This window comes from Patiria miniata, unplaced genomic scaffold, assembly GCF_015706575.1.
Source record: "Patiria miniata isolate m_02_andy unplaced genomic scaffold, ASM1570657v1 HiC_scaffold_5, whole genome shotgun sequence".
Taxonomy (NCBI): Eukaryota; Metazoa; Echinodermata; class Asteroidea; order Valvatida; family Asterinidae; genus Patiria; species Patiria miniata.
The window spans coordinates 32,469,039-32,487,139 of record NW_024037072.1 but is presented as its reverse complement, the minus strand read 5'-3'; the positions used below and the strand labels follow the sequence as shown (position 1 = coordinate 32,487,139).

General features: G+C 43.0%; 2 protein-coding genes across 2 annotated transcripts; both read left to right on the top strand.

The window, feature by feature from the left end:
• Positions 1-661: 661 nt before the first annotated feature.
• LOC119740394 lies at positions 662-4,553 on the top strand. Its single transcript, XM_038215678.1, has 2 exons — positions 662-965; positions 2,458-4,553. The coding sequence occupies exons 1-2, from the start codon at positions 789-791 to the stop codon at positions 3,967-3,969; spliced, it is 1,689 nt and encodes a 562-aa protein (XP_038071606.1). The 5' UTR covers positions 662-788; the 3' UTR covers positions 3,970-4,553.
• Positions 4,554-6,851: 2,298 nt separating this feature from the next.
• Positions 6,852-17,973, top strand: LOC119740481. Its single transcript, XM_038215805.1, has 5 exons — positions 6,852-7,046; positions 10,463-10,663; positions 11,667-11,965; positions 14,880-14,987; positions 16,246-17,973. Exons 2-5 carry the CDS (start codon positions 10,540-10,542, stop codon positions 16,786-16,788), a joined length of 1,074 nt encoding a protein of 357 aa, XP_038071733.1. The 5' UTR covers positions 6,852-7,046; positions 10,463-10,539; the 3' UTR covers positions 16,789-17,973.
• Positions 17,974-18,101: the final 128 nt, after the last annotated feature.

The window sequence follows — 18,101 nt, the reverse complement described above, 5'->3', positions numbered from 1 at the left end:
CCCCAAAAAAATCAATCAATTATTTAAATGGGCGTTTTCATTTACCCCGCAAAGGGGGCGGGGTAATATTAAGGCCGTGTCCGAAATGGGCTTCCAGAGCTACCCCTATTATACTCATATTGTCAGCGCGTCCTCGCGTATTTTCAATTGGCGCAGACCTACGGAGCACACGGCTCGCTCCGTAGAACGGGTGATACTCAGACTAACCTAGACCTAGATCTAGACATCTGATTCGGATGCAGCCTGTTGAGCCCCTCCCCCCCCCCCCGCCCCCTATTATTAGGGGGTCCGGGGTATGCCCCCGGTCCTGGAAAACTTTGCGGTTATTTCTCCTACTTTCTCAGGCAATTCAAGAAAAAATTGAGGAACTTTAGCACTCAATTTATTATTTTTCGCCCCATTATTTACAACACTAGTCAGTGTTTAAAGCCCCCCCCCCTTTAAGAATTGTTCATCGTGCGTGCGGCATAATTATACGAGTTTCCTAGTAAAACGTAGTCAAACAGATTTGCGTGTCTTTTTATGCCATATCTATTTCGCGCGTATGGGGAAATGCGCGAGATATCTAGTATATCCAACCGCATTTGAGCCATAGAACTTTGGGCGCATATATGCATTTTCAACGCGCGCGTATTACAGGTAAAGAACTCATTCAATCGGAAGCCATGCATTAAAAAAAACCCACAAAATTAGCTCGCTATCATATCATAGTATCAGTTACTCAGCCAACCTTTAATAGCTCTTTCCCATCAAATCATTAAATATCGAGTGAATATTTCCAGAGGAAAATGAGAGAAGGGACACGGGTGGATCTGAACCGGTGCACGGCCGCTCGGCTCAGCGCCGTTTCGGGGATTGCTCCGGACACAGCCGGGAGAATCATTACATACCGCCGACGGAGAAAGCGACTGGGCAGTGTAAGGGATGTCTTGGACGTGAGAGGGGTGACGGAGCAGGATTTGGAGGTAAAACCATTTGGAGGTAGACCTTATTGTTTGATTGGTCTATATGTGAGGAATCCTGTCGGTGGTGTAACTAGGGTTAAACTTCCGAGGGCACCTGGGGTGCATACAAGTTAGGCCTACGATCAAGGGGATAATAGCTAAAGTGATAGGCTATGCCTAGGCCTGTAGGCTATGTTCTTTTTTAATGGGGGCACCCAGGAGGTACGTCCCACCATGCCCCCCTCCCCCATGCCACCCCCCCCCCCGCTTTGCCCTCCACCATGCCCCCCCCCCCCCCCCACGTAGTTACGCCACTGAATCCTGGATCAATTTACATGTATTTGCAACGGGTCTTAGGCCCTCTTGGACTTGCGTACAGATCAAAACAAAAGACCTACCATGAGTACCTAAAAAAGGAAAAGGAGAGAGGAAGGGGGACTCAGGGAACTCTTCAAACAAAATGCCGAAAAGGGACGTGAAACGCGAACTTGCAAATCATTTCCCACGAGAAGCTCTGTCTTAAAGGTATAGTCCATCATTTGTAATTAGTGCATTTTGTTCGTTTGAAGCAACAAAAGTGTTCAAAATCTAATGAAGGATACTGAGCAACTAACCTGATGAAGTTTCAGCTAAGCTTCAGCTGTACATTCCGAGAAAAGCAGCATTCTAGGATCTCAATTTCAAATCAAAAGTAACTGAATCATGTTTTGAATTGTTTTGAATTGCAGCTATACGCGGCGTCGCGCACTGATCCGACGAATTATAACAACCGCGCGCGCGTGTGCGTCGTTCTAATGCTTGCGCGCGCTGCGCCGAATAACAAAACGAACTACTAATTTAAATTTTCCTACGGTACTTCTTAAGAATTACCGTTGGAAATGCCTTCTTTCGTTGATTTCTTCAAAATGACAGCTTCCCAGAAAGAATAATTTCACAGGGAGTTTAGTTCCCTTACTATCTTTCAACCAAGTGTGTTTTTCAACAGTAATTACGCCAGTTACTTTTCGGATGGCTGCAAATGATGGACTATACCTTTAATGTCCCGCAACCCTCATCTTGACATAAACAATCGGCTGTTGAAATGGGTGCAAAACAAGCTAAGGCTCCCCCCCCCCCCCAAAAAAAAAATAGTTCTGCTTCCGCTTTCCCCACCTACCATATTCTCAATTCTGACAGCCCCTACCCTAATTCTTTTTATGGGAAAAATGAGAATAAAACACCCAAAACCATCAATTACTACCTTTTACCCTTGACTACACGCAGACGCCTCCATAATGATCGTACACAAACAAAGTTGCCCAAAAAAAGAAAATTCCCTACCTACCTACCTTGTTTGAATGCCCTGTAATCGGAAGCAGAACTATTTTTTGTTGGCCTGAGTAGCCTACATGTATTCATTGTTGAAGTCTAGGCGTAACATAAAGTCGTCACACATGAACGCAAACCAGGTGACTCTACTATATTTTCCCCCATTCTCTCTTCTCGTTTATTCGTTTTGTTGTCCTACACTTAGATGCTCAGACTAACTACTCAAGTCCGTCGGTTACTCACATCACCACAGGCAACCAAGGCAGCAAAACCCAGACAATCCGTCCGATCTGTCACCTCACCCAAACAGTCACAGGGAGGGACGACCGGACGAAAACAAAAACCCATGACATCTAAGAAAGGTACACAAACACTCGAGACCGGTGATTCCCGGAGAAAGAGGGTTGAGGCTGCATCTGTGAAGAGGAGCAAGACGAAGACTCTACCTGTAAAAAGAACAGCGGCCAGCCAGCGCTCGAAGAGACAGAAGATTGTGAAGAGTAGCCGACGGAAGTCAGACGGACGACGGACACAGAAATCTGAAAAGAGTCATCAGGTTTCGGTAGGCCTGATGACCTCTTCTAAGAAGAGGAATTCGCCAACAACGGGCCTGTTGATTTGCCGGGAGGCCGATCGACTCAAGGCATCCGAGGGCTTGGATTACGTCGACATCTATGGATCACCGAGACCCTTGCTGACAGTATCAGGACCGAGGGAGGGAGTGCAGCTGGCCAGGGCACAGATCAACAATTGCGCCGTCACCGTACACCTGACAGAGAGGGCCCCTCTCATGTCGCCCATGGTGACGGTCAACATTCCCTCCTCCCTTCTGGATGGATCCCCGGGGTTGATGTTTTTCAGTGAAGACAAGGGTGCATCGTTGCCGTCAACAGATGCAAAGGATGCAAGCATGCCGAGGCAAGGGGGTGGATCCGTGCAGTCCGGCCCTACTGTGACAGTCGAAAATAAAGACCAGAATAATTCCAACAACCTGGCACAAGAAAAAGGGGCAGATGAAGTCCAGAAAGCGAGCCCCCTGAAGATACTGGCGGAGGATCAACAGGAGGGATATATGGCAGGATCTGAAACTGACCACACGACTCCAAGCGTTACCCAAAACCAAGCACCCCCTGAAGGCCAAACTCCAATTTCCCTTACCGTCGGCAATGACAGTAACTTAGCGGCGTCGAAATCTACAGGGAGAAGACGGAAAACAAGAAGCCAGAAGAAGACGGCAGAGAAGGTACAGCTGTGGCTTGAGAACTCCAGCTGCTCCTCCAGTTACTTCAACCCCGAGAAAGCCGGCGTTGTTGGGAACTTGTTCGACGGAGAGAAGAGGCAGCAAGATGAAGACTTCCTGATGTCGGGGATTGCCCCGCTACTCCTGACGACACCCGTTGATGATCAGTCAGAGAAGGCAGCACGACAATCACTCATCGGTGAACCACGACCAGGGTGTAAACGTGACTTAGAACAGGAGCTGGAAACCGCAGAAACGCCCCTGACGCCAGCCGCCGATGGTGCCGCGGGTAAGACTGACAGATCGGTGCAAACGCCATCGTGCTCGTGCCGGTCGTGTCGGCGGAAGAGACGCGCCAGGAGACGGTCGGCCGAGGCAGCGGGCGAGCGGCGTGACCAGCCTGGGTCAGGGGCCAATTTCACCCCTGTCACGTCGCCTGCAGAGGAACTCAGCGCCGCTTGGTGTTTGCTCCTATAAATAGGCCGAGTTACGGGTGTAAGAGAATAGCATGTTGACACGTTTGAAGCAAAACGTTTCAAAATAGCTTACCGAGTGATTTTTTTTTCTTCTAAATGCTGATTTGGAGACTTGCCATTTAAATGGACCAAAACTTTCGTGTAGTTCCTTCAGAGCCGCAGTAGAGCAATTTATTTTCAAATAAGTTACCGGCACGTCTGTGTGGAATGCGGAATGTCAAAAGTGCTTATTTCGTAAAAATATAATCGTGCATTATTCCTCAGTTGGGTATCTACATCTTTAATTGGACTGTCATTTTGACTTGTCCGTTTCATTTTACTTTTTACTGCTACTATTTTTTGTTTGCCTTAATTTTACAGTGTATGATATTTTTAATGTCACAATCACATTATTGCCCAATTTTTTTTCTTATTTTAAAATTGATTAATTTAAAATGCGCTATTCTCTTACTCTGATTACTCAATGCCTTATGTTTTGGGTTTTTTTCTCACTAATGCGTCATTGTTGCGTAATAAACAGAACCAAAACCAAAACCACCCGTTTTTGCAGTTCAGACATTCAATAAATCATTCATGATAAAAGTATCTAGTTTTTTTGGTACATTGGGCAAAATGGGGGGTTGTGGTTGTTTTGTAACGCAGCTTCTTTGATCCAACCTCGTCCCCAGAGTGTCGAGCAGTACACGCCCACCACTAGCTGCTCTCTCACCCTGGTATTGGATCATTTGCATGGGCAAGATTTTTGAACACGTATGCAAATTAGGAATAGTCTGGTGCCTGCCTGTGCGTTACATTCGCGTTTGTTTTTGTATGCGGTGTCTGGGGAAAAAACAGAGTCAATTTGTCGCAGCGCGAGCACGGCGTGTGTTACGAAAACACGATTTTTTTCAATTAAACTGTTACGATCTTATCAAGACAAATTATGCAGTATTACATTTCATTTTAATATGAACAAATTGGAAAGGAAATGAATATTTTCGAGAAGGCGTGGACGAATGATCGCGAAAACACGAACTGCACGTTTTGAATAACAACAGTGCAAAGTACACGGTATAAATCCATTTCTAACCAATTGCGTTATCGAATCAGGATACAGGAAGAAAATTTCCTATCCAGGGTTCACTATTGAAAACGATGTTGGAAATAAAGTAAGCACTGGGGACGAGGTTGTCTTTGATCTCATTGGCTATTTGTTAAGGTTTTTTATTCTCCCCTTTCCTCACCATGTTTATTGTTTTAAACAATTTGTGTAGTTGTGTGTTTGTGTGTTTTTGTTTTGTTTTGTTCTTTGCAGTCTCGTTATTGTCTTAGTCCATGTTTTTGTCATAGTGTACGTTTTTCGTGAATCTCTAGGCCTATGTGGGTTTTTTTGGGGTAATATACTATTTGCACAAGGCATTTCTGTACAAGCTTTCGCTTCTAGAAAATGCCTCCGTGCTTTCTTCTTTATTTTTCAGATTTTATATTAATTTAATTAATTTGAATTTTCATTTAATTATTTCTGTTCATTTATTTCTTTTGAATTGTTTGCTTCATTTATATTTAGTTTATTTGGTTCACTACTATGTGTCAGAAAGCACAGAAATCAAATCAAATCAAATCAAATCATGTATCAGTGTTGTAGGTCTCGAGACCGGTCTCGGTCTCGAGACCACCTTTTGCTGGTCTCGGTCTCGGTCTCGGGAGCGGTGGTCTCGGTCTTGGTCTCGGTCCCCTTTGGTCTCGATATTTTGGCTGGTCTCGGGTCGAGACCAGCCAAAATGTCTATATTTGAGTGAGCTCATAAAGCAAAGTAAGTACCAATTTATGCAATAAAAAGGGCCCACCATTTGTAGGGATTGTGTAGTTTAGCCTACTTGTGCTTGTATTCACTTGAATTTCTTTTCTTAAAATAATTGAGGTGCTCCAAATTAGTGAAATTTTCGACCTTATACAATCTTCTCTCTAATTTGTGACAGTATTTTGCAGAAAAAGTAGCTTTTCCTACGTGATTTTCCAGCAATGAATTCCCACACTATATAGTTTTACCAGATACCACTCACTGTTGCCATGCAAATGTATGGTTAGACTCCATTTTCTGGCTGCTCGTTTAAAGTACACCATTATTCCTCACAAAGCAAAATTCGGATCAGAAAAAAAATACAAATCCATATCTGACTACCACCTCGCAACTTGTTGGTCAACATACACAAGTCTATATTCCATGACGAAATTTTTACAAAATAATATTTCTATATTTTCTGGCTCCTTTTTTTTAAAATCAGGTTTACAAAGTGTTGTTAGAGGTTAAGTCATATTATTATTATTTTAGAAAAAAAAGAGGTTCAATGTAAAATTGCATCTTTAAATTTCCGTTAGTAGTCATTGCTGAAACCAAGGGGTGGCTGTGGAGTTTAGGATCCGAGTTCCTATAACAGATGAAACATCCACCTTTAACTTTTTACTTTTGTCAAGTTTTAACATTGCAAAAAATGAAACATACATGAAGAGCACGCGCATGACAGAAGCAGGTACAAGTGATTCCTAGCTTCCAATCACTTCCTTCACATCCCCATCTACATCATCATCTCAAGGACAGACTGTTCAGCTGTAATTATGTTTTTAAGATTATTGTTATTTATTATCCGCGGTCTCGGTCTCGGTCTCGGACCATATCGGTCTCGGTCTCGGTCCGCCTTGAAGGCACTGGTCTCGGTCTCGGTCTCGGTCTCGGTCTCGCAACTTCAGGTCTCGGTCTTGGTCTCGGACTATCCGGTCTCGACTATAACACTGTCATGTATCCTTTTTATTGACCTGTCCGTCTTTTTTATTGGAAACAATCGAATGGAGGACATCCCGAGGCTTTTCTTTCCTTATGTCCGATCGATGCTTTCATACTCTTACGTAATCGACCATTGTGCTGGCGATCTATATCCAAGGCTTACATGCAATTCATCGCACGTTCTCCGCCATGCGCGATTCACACGGACATGTCATCAACCACACAAGACTAAAAGGACCATAGTGTTCCAGATCGATTCGAAGGGAGTGGATGATATCGTCCATACCGGACGAATTCTGAATTCCTGTCCACAACGAGTAAGTTTTGTTCCGATTTGTACTCAAATTTCTATAACAATTTTGAGAGACAAGGGGTAACTTGACGTCATTTGTTTTCTACGTAACGTTTCCTTCTTCTTTGTCTAAGCTATATGCACCAACTTCACTTGCACTGAGAAGGAAACGTTAGCTCCATGGTATAACCATCCATCCTTGTTGCCATAAACATAACACGGAACCTGTTTTTAAGAGTTATCGTAAAATAATGTTCGATACGGTGTAGGCCTAAGGGAGAAAATAGGCCTTAAGTGTCGTTCCCAAAATAGTCTTACATTGGTATTGACAGTGTCACTGTACAGTAGTCGAATCCACCAAAGATAAAATTCATTTTGTAAATCGCAAGTCCGGTCACAAGTAATTGGCAGGGGGGGGGGGTGAACAAAACAAAGGAATGCCTTTGCTATACATTTCATTTCAACTGCATGCGACTTATATTAAGAATGGGGGACTTTTGATGGACTTGTGAAGATTTGATGGATTCGACTTCAAGTATCGAGCCATGGACCATGGTTGATCGGTGAGTTAGTTAAATTTTTCCGGTTTTCTTTTCCGTTCATTGTCTTGTATGAGGCCGGGGTATCTAACTCATACAATCTGTCGATTGTCTCGATTCACGACTAGGCAAACGGTCAAGTTGCTCAGCCTGCATGTTGTCATAAAATGCTCAATTGCTGTTGTTTGACGTTCGTCCCCGGCCCAGTGGGGTCCTAATTACAGGGGGTGGGGTCATGCTTGGGAAGCCAGTATGTTTAACTAAAGAGGCATTTTTCCCCTCAAAAATTGTAGGTTTTTGATAAAAGCATATTATTTTACATTATTTTACATCGTTTTTATACAAATTTGAATGTACTGGTACTGGTGGAGCAGTTTTAAATGTCTGGTTTAAATCGAAGTTGGGCTATAATCGGCGGCCATGCAGGCGCCAACCAGTTTTAAACCAGATATTTTATATGCTCTACCACACTATAGATTTTCCTGCACAAATTCGTATGAAAAACATGCAATTCGTTTCTGAAAATACATATATTCAAGCGATTTTGATCATACTGCTGATTATTTGGTTCTTACTTATTTGTCATTGCGTTCAATACTGTTTATGCATCCAAATGTGTATGCCAACACATCCAAATTGGAAATTGCGTCATTCAATTAAATAGCACCCCATCGTCATTCAATTTAGCACAACTTGTTTTAGTGAGGTTTCGACCTTCGATTCTCACTTTCCTCTTTTATGTGCAATCGATGTAGCAGTTTGCGCATTCAAAATAATTATATATAGGCCTACACATCACATGGACATCAAAAGTAAGAAAAATTAACGATGAGAGCAAAGGTATTCATTAGGAAAGCTGAACTTTTCATCTTTAGATTTTTATATTTTATATCAAGGTGTCGTGTATTTTCTTCGGCACCTATTATTTGGTAATCTTTATAGGACAACTCTGGTTTTTCCCCCCAAGGTCTGTTCAAAACTGACTTTTGCGGGTGACTGTCCAGTACCAAAGTGAATTTTGCGGGCTAAAGCAGTCATTTTTCTTCAGATTAACACATGTTTTGTTGTAATTTTGAAACGCACTTTTGTGACTTTCCTACCTTGTTTTGCAGTCAGAGACGTGAAACCTGTAGTTCTCACAACACGCGTGAACGGCCCGACATCATTATGTAATAATATAGGTTTTTCCTGGCCAATTTCTGATTTAAAAAAAAAAAAAATCTGTTTCATTATTAGCCATTCAATTTCACGTGATTTTGACACACCGGATCAAACTGGGGTTTCTTTTTCATTGTTGGGGCATTCAATTTCTTGTTCCTAATTTTTGTTTGGGGGCATTCCATTTCGTTTTGGTGCATGCATTCAAGACTTAATTTGCAGCATTCTTACATTAAGTCTTACATACGTTTTAGACATCTTTTGACGGTTGACGCATTCAAATTAGCGAACGTCGCTGGGCATATGACGTATGACCACGTTTTTCTTTTCTTATTCGTTTAGGGGCAGTCATTTTCATCGTTTGGGTCATTCAAATTAACACTATGTCTTGATATATTTCCTATTTTCTTCTGAGGTCCACTTTTTTCAAAATCTTTGTGTCGGTAAAATGTATAATGTAACAAATTTACTGATGTAATTAAGGGATGATGTAAGGAAATAATGACATGAGTCGTAAGGTCAAAAGTTGGTGTGATATTCTCGAGTGAATTGTACCGACTCAACCCGCCAGGAAAGGGCTAAGGAATTTCTTTTTCGCTGTTGATCATGTTTTAACATTTGAACAAATCCTTTTTCTTTGTTTACTGTTCATTTTCGTTCTGTTTTGTATTTGTATTTTTTATTTATCGCTGATTAACCCATCGTTTTCTTGACGTGCAAGACACAGTGGCGTAATCAGGCAGTGCAGAAGTGCAGAGATGCAGATTGCAACGGGCTAGAATTTTTAAAAGCGTAATCGGGACGCTCATACGAGCAAAATCGGGACGGCGATATCGGCCTGTTGGAAAAAATCGTACGTACGTACTTTGCGAAATTTGCAGGGATGTAGAGCGAAAATGTTCGCTTTTAACAGTACCCATATCAGAAGATGGTGCGAACCACCCTCTCCCCCGGACTTTCACAAGAATACGAACGTGCAGGAATTTCTTAAAAGATGCTTGAACAAATGTGTAATATGTTTGCCCATTAATGAAAATGAATGCCCGATCAACCCCTTCTAAATGGTTCAGACGAAATTGAATGAACAATACGATACTTTTGATTTGAATGAATCTTTTACAAGGACGAGTGAAGCTAAAAGACGATAGAATGTTCAAAGAAAATTAAATGATTCTTTGGTTGTCGAATGACGATCTGCGTGATCTTTCAATTTCAATCTAAACTGAATGAGCCAGGTGTTAAATCGAATGAAAACTTGGTGAAAATGGTCAGGAAAACCTATAATAAAAAAAATTCCCTTATTAAAGAATGTCCGAAAATATTGGATCTTCCCAGTGAACGAAATTCTATAGCACGTAATATAATAGAAACCGTCCTTGGGTAGAGTATTCAATGAAAACTATGACCGTCAAGTCAGCCATCACGCGGTGAATTGTACCAATTTATTCTTGAATCAAACACTTGAATCACTAGTGCTGTTGAAAACAAAATCACATCACCGACAAAAAAGAATGGAGAAAATGCGACTTGAAGGTTAAACGTCTCTAGCTTTTTTATGCATGCACATTGCACTCTCATTCTGTGCGCTGAATCGATTTATGATCGGGTGTTCGCTTTCGGCTCGCTGACCAAGTTACTTGACTATTTGTTTTCATATGAAAAATATGAAATAATAATAATAACCATGTATTGTAGTTGCACTTCTTTTTAATCATTGCTTCTCTCATGTTTATACTCCTTACAGTTTGAACTTCTGGCTCCGTCGTGACCATAGGTGGACGAGGCACCAAGATAGTCAGTGTGATCACGGCACCACACGGAATGATAGCCGGCGGGACGCGACTGGCAGTACAGCTGCTGAGGAGAGCGGGCCGCAACAGGACCGTCCACGGAGCCTTTTTCCTAATTGTTCTGGGAGGATTCCTGTTTGCTTTTCTTCAGCAAGGTATTACAAAGCTCTGTTGTTGCAACACCGCTAATGACTGAATGAGGACTGACCTGTAAATGGGAGGACCTTGGCCCATGTCCTAAAAATTAATGGTTGTGATTTCCGGAATGGGAACACATATCCAAACCACGCCCAGACCCATATATTTTTACCGTGATTAATTCCATGAATTCCCTGGATTTTTTGTGCAAAAGAAAAAGGCTGCTCATAACTTCAAGTACAAAAAAAAAGTATTTTTTTAAAATAAAATAGCAAATAGAAAAACAACTCCTTTTAACTAACGAATGCACGAAAAATCCGTACAGTATAGAGTAGTGCGTCTGCGGTATAACACGTAATAATATGTGGCTCTGAAAAAAAGTTGAGTAATTGTCAATCACAATTTTGCATGGTTATTTCATCTACTTCAAGGAAGTTCAGCCGGTGGTTTTAGGCTTTACTTTATCTTCAAAATGCAATGAGACATGACCTGCCCAGAATACGGATTGATGTTACGGGGAATTGGAGCCTTGTTGCATCCATTGAAAAGAGTGTCAATCTGCTGTAACTGTGCGAGAGTCACTCGTTCACCGAGGCACACTGTTTAGACCGCCATGTTCGTTTACGTTATTTGCCTCATTTTGATTTTCAAGATGGCGTACCCTGAGAAAGGGAAAGGTCTATTGAAAATACAAAGCAGTTGAAATAACACCGATTTTGACCGATTTGTACTTCTTTCGCTTTTATTTGGCAGCTTAGCCTATTACTTCGCTTTTCAGCTATAATAATGTCAAACAGAGCACGAAGAGATTGAGTCTTAATTTCAACCCAGCATCTCAACTCACGAAGGGATGTATAAGATTGCTTCTTGATCCTGTATCTTTGCCTACAGTTGTTATTCATTGGTCAACCTTAGTCCCAACTTTTCATTTTTAACGCTCCCCGAAAAAAGTGTCATTATCTTGTGCCATGCCATTTCGTTTGTTTAGGCCTACCCATAATTTCTTCTTTTTTTTGCCAGATGGAATTATTCATTACCTCATGTCACCCAAATCGGGAAGAGTTTACCGGCAAAGCACAGAGGCGGTTTGGAACGTCATGAAGTCCCTCCCGCGTCCCAAGCCCGTTTACCCGCTCATAGACTTGGATTTTTACATGCCTTCCCAGAAAATGCTCTTTAACCGCACTCGCATCGTGACTGCCGTGTCGTCAAATCATTACCCGGAGATGAAGAAGATGGTGGCCACTGTTCAGATGCACATGCCGAGCACCAAGATCGTCGTCTACAACTTGGGTCTGACCAAGACGGAACTCCACACGGTTAGTAACCAGTTTGCATAGTGTGCATTTGTTGGGTGCTGTGGTCCAGTGGTCACGGTGTTCGACTCGTGTGCCGCGTGGTACGTGGCCAGACGGGGAACATAGTGTTGTGTTCTTGGGCAAGAGACTTTACTACAATTACCTCTCTCCACCCAGGAAAAATGCGTACCTTTTTGAAGGTATAGACCATTATTGCACGGATCTCGAAAAAAAGGGTTACATTCTGCATGCGAAGATATTGCCCACCGCGAATCTTTTTTCCCCAAACGAGGTCCGTTTCCCATCTTCTGATTGGTCTATTACATGCATATCTAATGCCTCGTTCTCCATAACACAAACCCAAGATAGGCTGTACGTCTTGTGAGAAGTGTTCCTTCCTCACTTTAGTTATTTAAAAGGTAAAATGAGAAGAAGAGAAAAAAGGTCACTGCGATTCGAACTCGGATCGCCTGATATCAAGACCATGTCCAACCAGTCCACGAATTAGCTGCCAATCGAACTGAGACTACTACATTTCCGATTTTGTCAATGCGCTCAACACTCGATGATGATGGTGTCGTATGCTATTATGGCGTCATGGCGATCTCGTTGTATTGTCCGTAAGCCAGTGTCTCGCTGGGTCCTCGGCCAAGTGAAGGGCTGCGATGCCACCAGTAAGGCGAGAGAGTTCAATGGCACATCGTCTGGGGTTCGCCACAGTCACAAAGCGGAGATGAGATGTAGCCCCTCTTATATTATAGGCTACTGTGGCATGGCCGGTGTGCGTCGGGGGGGGGGGGGGGGGGGGGGGGGCTTGTGCCATATTTTCAATGTGGAGCGCTGATAAAATCCTACAATCAGGCACACTATTAACTAGAAGTGTACAAATGCACCCTTCTCATTTAGAGGGAGACCATTCCCATGTACGTCAAATTTTTACATTTTGCTAGTGCATTTTTTTTCCATTGATTTTTTTTTTTTTGGTGGGGAGATGGACACATTTTTTATTTTTTTTTTTGGGGGGGGGGCATGTTGACAGGTCTAAGGAGATACGATATATTGATTTTTGTTAACGGGTGAAGTGTTTGAAAAGAACAGTAATCCGGGGACGATTCTCTGGCCAATCTTATGACAGATAATCCTCCCAATCCCCAAGCCTTTTAACTGACAAATCTGAATGTTCACAGGTCGAATCCCAATGAAAAGATAATAAAAACCGAACCCCTGCATGGTTAAATGAAAGCCGTTTGGTCTTAACCGCCACAATAACAAGTGATCAAATCTCTGCAAAAAGGAAAACTTACAAGGTTTTCAACCAAAGGGAATAATTATGTCACCTCGAGCCTGCAGGGTCGTGCATTGTTCAGCAGGTTATAATACAAAGCAACCAGATAATCTTTTTTTTAAATCCCTGGAAAGAAAACAGGAATTATAGAGGATTTGAGGTATACACACCCATATAGGAAAGATCTCTTTTGAGAAGATGTGTGGTTCTGAAAAGAACCGGTTGGTTCGTGAAACTCGACGTTTCGATTCATCAGTATGCTCTGATCGTCTTCAGCAGAAATCTTGACAGAGTGGATGAGGCTGCAGCCTCTCTGCGATCAGCTGAAGGTCCTTGGCATTGGTCAGGGCGCGGTTCTAGAGCCTTTATTTTAGGGGTGGGGGGGGGGCTAGCAGGGGTGGATCCATAATTTTTTGCAGGGAGGCGTGCTGAAATGTATACCGGTTTGTTTGTTTTTTCCTCGGACACTTAGCCTCCTATATTCTTCGGACACTTAATAATCAGTAGGTGGGAAGGGGGTGGGGAAGTCTGAGTATCACCCGTTATCCACGGAGCCATTAAATCTCCTGTATAAAGTCTGATATGTCAAAGCATGCAGATTTATGGGATCTCGCGCCTCAGCCAATCGGAGTCGACTTTACTAAATCGTGACGTCATTTCATTCCCAAATCAGGACTGAACGTGTGCTTGGTCAATTAGAATGCAGTGTGAATGGAGTGCCCCGAAAATCTGAGGCAATTTCTGACCTCTTCAACCATTTTTTTTTATAAAGCAAAAAAAAAAATTCATCATTTAAACATCGTTTTCGAGTTTGGAGTCATTGATTCAGCTATTCTGAGCTATAGAATCAAATGTGGGCTACATTTTTTTAATTCGGGGACAGAAATAGTTGGGATGGGGAGGGGGGGTTACGACACGTCCCGGCGTCCCCCACCGATCGACGCCCATGCATGCACCGTGCTTCTGAACGACAGACTACACGTATACACCTAAATTGCACACGTAGGGCATAATTATGCATGCCGTACAGCGTCAGTTGGTGAAATCGAAAATTCTGAGAGAGACCCTCAAACTTTTTAAAGACTTTTTAAAAACTTTTCTCTGCGTGTGGGTGTGTGTGTGGGTGGGCCTATATGTGTTTTATGGCACACTGCGGTATTTTCGTAGGCCCCCGAATTTTTCGTAGGCCCTAGGCACTGTGCCTACTGTGCCTATTGGGTAATCCGGGCCTGTATATATTACCTAATAGTGTACAAATCCCCCTTCTAACGAATGGCTATGCGGATATGTACGTTATTATTATGAATACAATTTTCAACATTTTTCAACAGGGCCGGGGGGGGGGAACACAACAACCACCCCCTCAGGATCCGCGCCTGGTCGGCTAAAGCAAATATTTATTGGGGGGGGGGGACGTTCGCATGTGACGTCACCTTCTAGCATTCGCACCTGCTATTTCAATGTGTGTGTGGGGGGGGGGAGGGGGATAAACAGACATTTTGGGGGAAAGCCCCCCCCCCCCAGAACCGCGCCTGGATGGGGTCATTTTTAATGAAGATACTGAATACAGGCTATAAGACGTGTCATTTCCCTGCTGTCTTTCAGCCATTCCTCCCCTGTATGTAATTGGTATTCATTTTTTTTTTCTAGATTTCGAGAATGTGCAATGTCGAGGAGGTTCGATTCTTCAACTTCGCCCAGTATCCACGGCATGTGAGAAATAAGCTGAACTATGCATGGAAACCGCTTATCATCAGGGTACGTCCATAGCATAGTCTCATTTTCATCGAAAACATTTCAGTTGAAACCGACCTGCTAGTACGGTAGGTAGGTGATGGGATTGTGCCTTTGATGATACAAGCATGGAATTTGGCACACAGAGTATGTCAAGATATTTGGCTGTAGGGCCTTCGCAGATTTGCCCTTTGAAAACTATATAGGTGGGATTGGTTGCTTTCTGACTAGAAAGCAGGAGGTCGTGGGTTCGAGTCCTACCGAGTGATTTTTTTCGAACTTTCACTCAGGAGGTAACTCGCTGAGTATACAGTGTTAATGCGTGAAGGGCAAAACCTAATATTGATTTACATCACCCCGACGCAATTCATCTTATGAATAATCCAATCATTCCTATATAGGTTCCTTTAATGACGTGAAAACTCCTGCAAGATATCAAATCGTGATTCACTGCTTGAGGCCTTTGGTCTTTTTATTTGCAACGCGTCATCCACTCTCTCCCCCTTGAAAAATCTTTCAATCTTGGAAAATCCTGGATCCCCCACTTTACTGAAGTCTAGTTTGTTAGAGATTAGCCAACGTAAAAGCGGTCGATTAAAAGCCTCTGTTTGCGTCCTTGTTGGACTCTTATCAGTGAGGGATCTGCGGGGTGGTCCTAAGAGTGTTTAATCCCCACACCTGGGGCAAAAAGGGGGGCGCATCAGAACAAAATAGCACATATACCAGCTAAACCCTTCTCTTGGCAGTCTCGTCTTGACAGCAAAATCCTCTTCCGACTTTAGCCAAACATGGCCCCTAGTTTATTCTGTACTTGTGCTCAAGGGCGTCAGGGGTGGGGGGGGGGGGGGGGGGAGAGACATACCTTGGCCAGCAGTAATGCGAGCTCGAAGCCCTAACGGCGTGGGGTCCGGGGCCCGCTCAAGGGCCCCGGAAAATGGATTCTAGATGCTCTGTGGTGCGATCTGACGCAATTTCTGACCACTTTAATAAACTACTTTTTTTTAAGCAAAAGATCATCTTTTAAACAATCATTTTTTTGAGTTTGGAGTCATTGAATTAGCTATTCTGAGCTATAGAATCATTATGTAGGCTACAATTTTTATTCGGGGACAAAACCAAGTGTGTGTGGGGGGGGGGGAGAGAAACGATATGATGTCCCACCCCCCCCCGGGGGGGGGGGGGACTTGTCCCCCCGTCCCCCACCGATTGACGCCCATGCTTATGCTCTCTGGAAGACAAGTGCTGATCTTTTTCGTGCATGTTTTATTCCCCATGCATGCAGGAAGCGCTGTACGAATTCGGAGCCATTTTCTGGGCGGACTCGTCGATTCGCTTCAAGAAGAGCATCCTACCCTTATACCGCTACCTGAAAGATTTCCACGGTTTTGTGCCCATGGTCCTCACGTACGAACCGAACAGGTTTTCAAACTACAATAAGACCCATCCCGACATGTACAGATATCTCGGGGTGGACCTGGACAACGAGTACAAGAACTTGAGAAGCACGCCAACGGTGCAGGCAAGTCGCATCTTTTTCGTGAACAGCTCGTACATCACCGAGAAGCTGATCCAGCCCTGGGTGGCCTGCGCCCTGGCGCTGGACTGCATCGCGCCCAAGGGAAGCCAAAACCCTCACCGGAGACCCGTGGCTGGGTTTCACGAACATCGCTACGACCAATCAGCACTCGGGATTCTCATCTACAAGAACCTAAGAGGTTTATTCAAGAAGGGCAACGGTGCACAGAAGGCCTACATTTCGGTGTCTGCGTTTCGGAATAACAACAGATATTTTGGAGATGTTCAAAATGTCACATTTTGTGACTGAAGGCAGCATGAGATTGAGCCGGATACTTCTAGTCTGTACAAGCTTTGTGTAACGTTTAAAGTTTTGCCAAAGGCGACTGTAGAGATCGTGTATTTTTAGTATAAGTTAGTCATTAAAAAAAAATTTTTTATTGTACATTTATTTTAGTACCATGCATGCTTTTTAATAAAATAACTTTAGCAAAGTCAATCAATTTTACCAATAGCTTTTTTATTCGACTGTTTTCTATTGTAATTTTCAGCCTTTTAGATGTGTCATGTCACAAAACTTATATATATATTAGTGTAAATAATAATACTCTTGAAGACACCTTATGTAAATACATATAGATTTATATACAGTTTAAAAGAGAGGACAGCTCAAAGTTTGTGTTAGGAAAACAATAGGTAGATTATGTTGAAAGTGATATACGCTTTCATTTACGAGTACTCAGGTATAATTACTTCTTATTTTACAGGATCATACGCATAGGCCCGCAACCGGGCTCACGGCCTGCCCCATTGTAGGGGCCTAGCTCCCACAAAATGGTTTGGGCCGACACGTGACAACAAGCATACCCTCCCCGGTCCCCCACTTCCCTTCTCCCCCGGTCAATGTTGTTATCTCCAGCTGGAGCACAGTCCGCGCAATGAGAGACAACATTGACCGGTGGCCGGGGGAAGGTGGCCCAGCGAGCTTAGGCCGGGATTGTAGCTCCCGTAAAAAGTGTTACCACACACTATACGTTTGTGTTTCATGGATTGCCCGTGCTCTCCAACTAATTCGAAGTTTCTCTCCAAACGAATTTTGAAGGAGGAATGCTTTAAGAAAAGTGCCTACTCTTCCTTATTTTTTGATAGAAATCTGCAATCCTCCGGGGAAAAAGGCTTTAATTTCGTGCACAAACAGATCCGTCATGCGAGTAGACTGGTTCCCGATCCCTCCATTGTCGATTCTGATGTGGGCGGGAACAGCCTGAACTAAATCATTGCTTTGCCGGACCGCAAATAATTAGAACATTATTTTGTAAAGCATTTACATTGTATTCAATAACTAGGCGTATAGACTTTTTTTGGTTCGATGTCTCATTCAAAATAATGTAGGCCTATTGTTAGGGAAAATAGCAATTGATTTTTGTATGCTATTAAATTTAAAGTGTCAAGTGATGAAAGTTTGAATTAAATATATATTGATTTGATTTCATAATTCATTGTGTACCCGTGTCACATTATGCATTATGACGTTCTGGAGTTACACCAAACAAAAAAGTATTGGCTGTGATTCAAGTCGATGCAAATAGACGTTTGGTTAAATCAGTAAGGGTAATCCCAAAT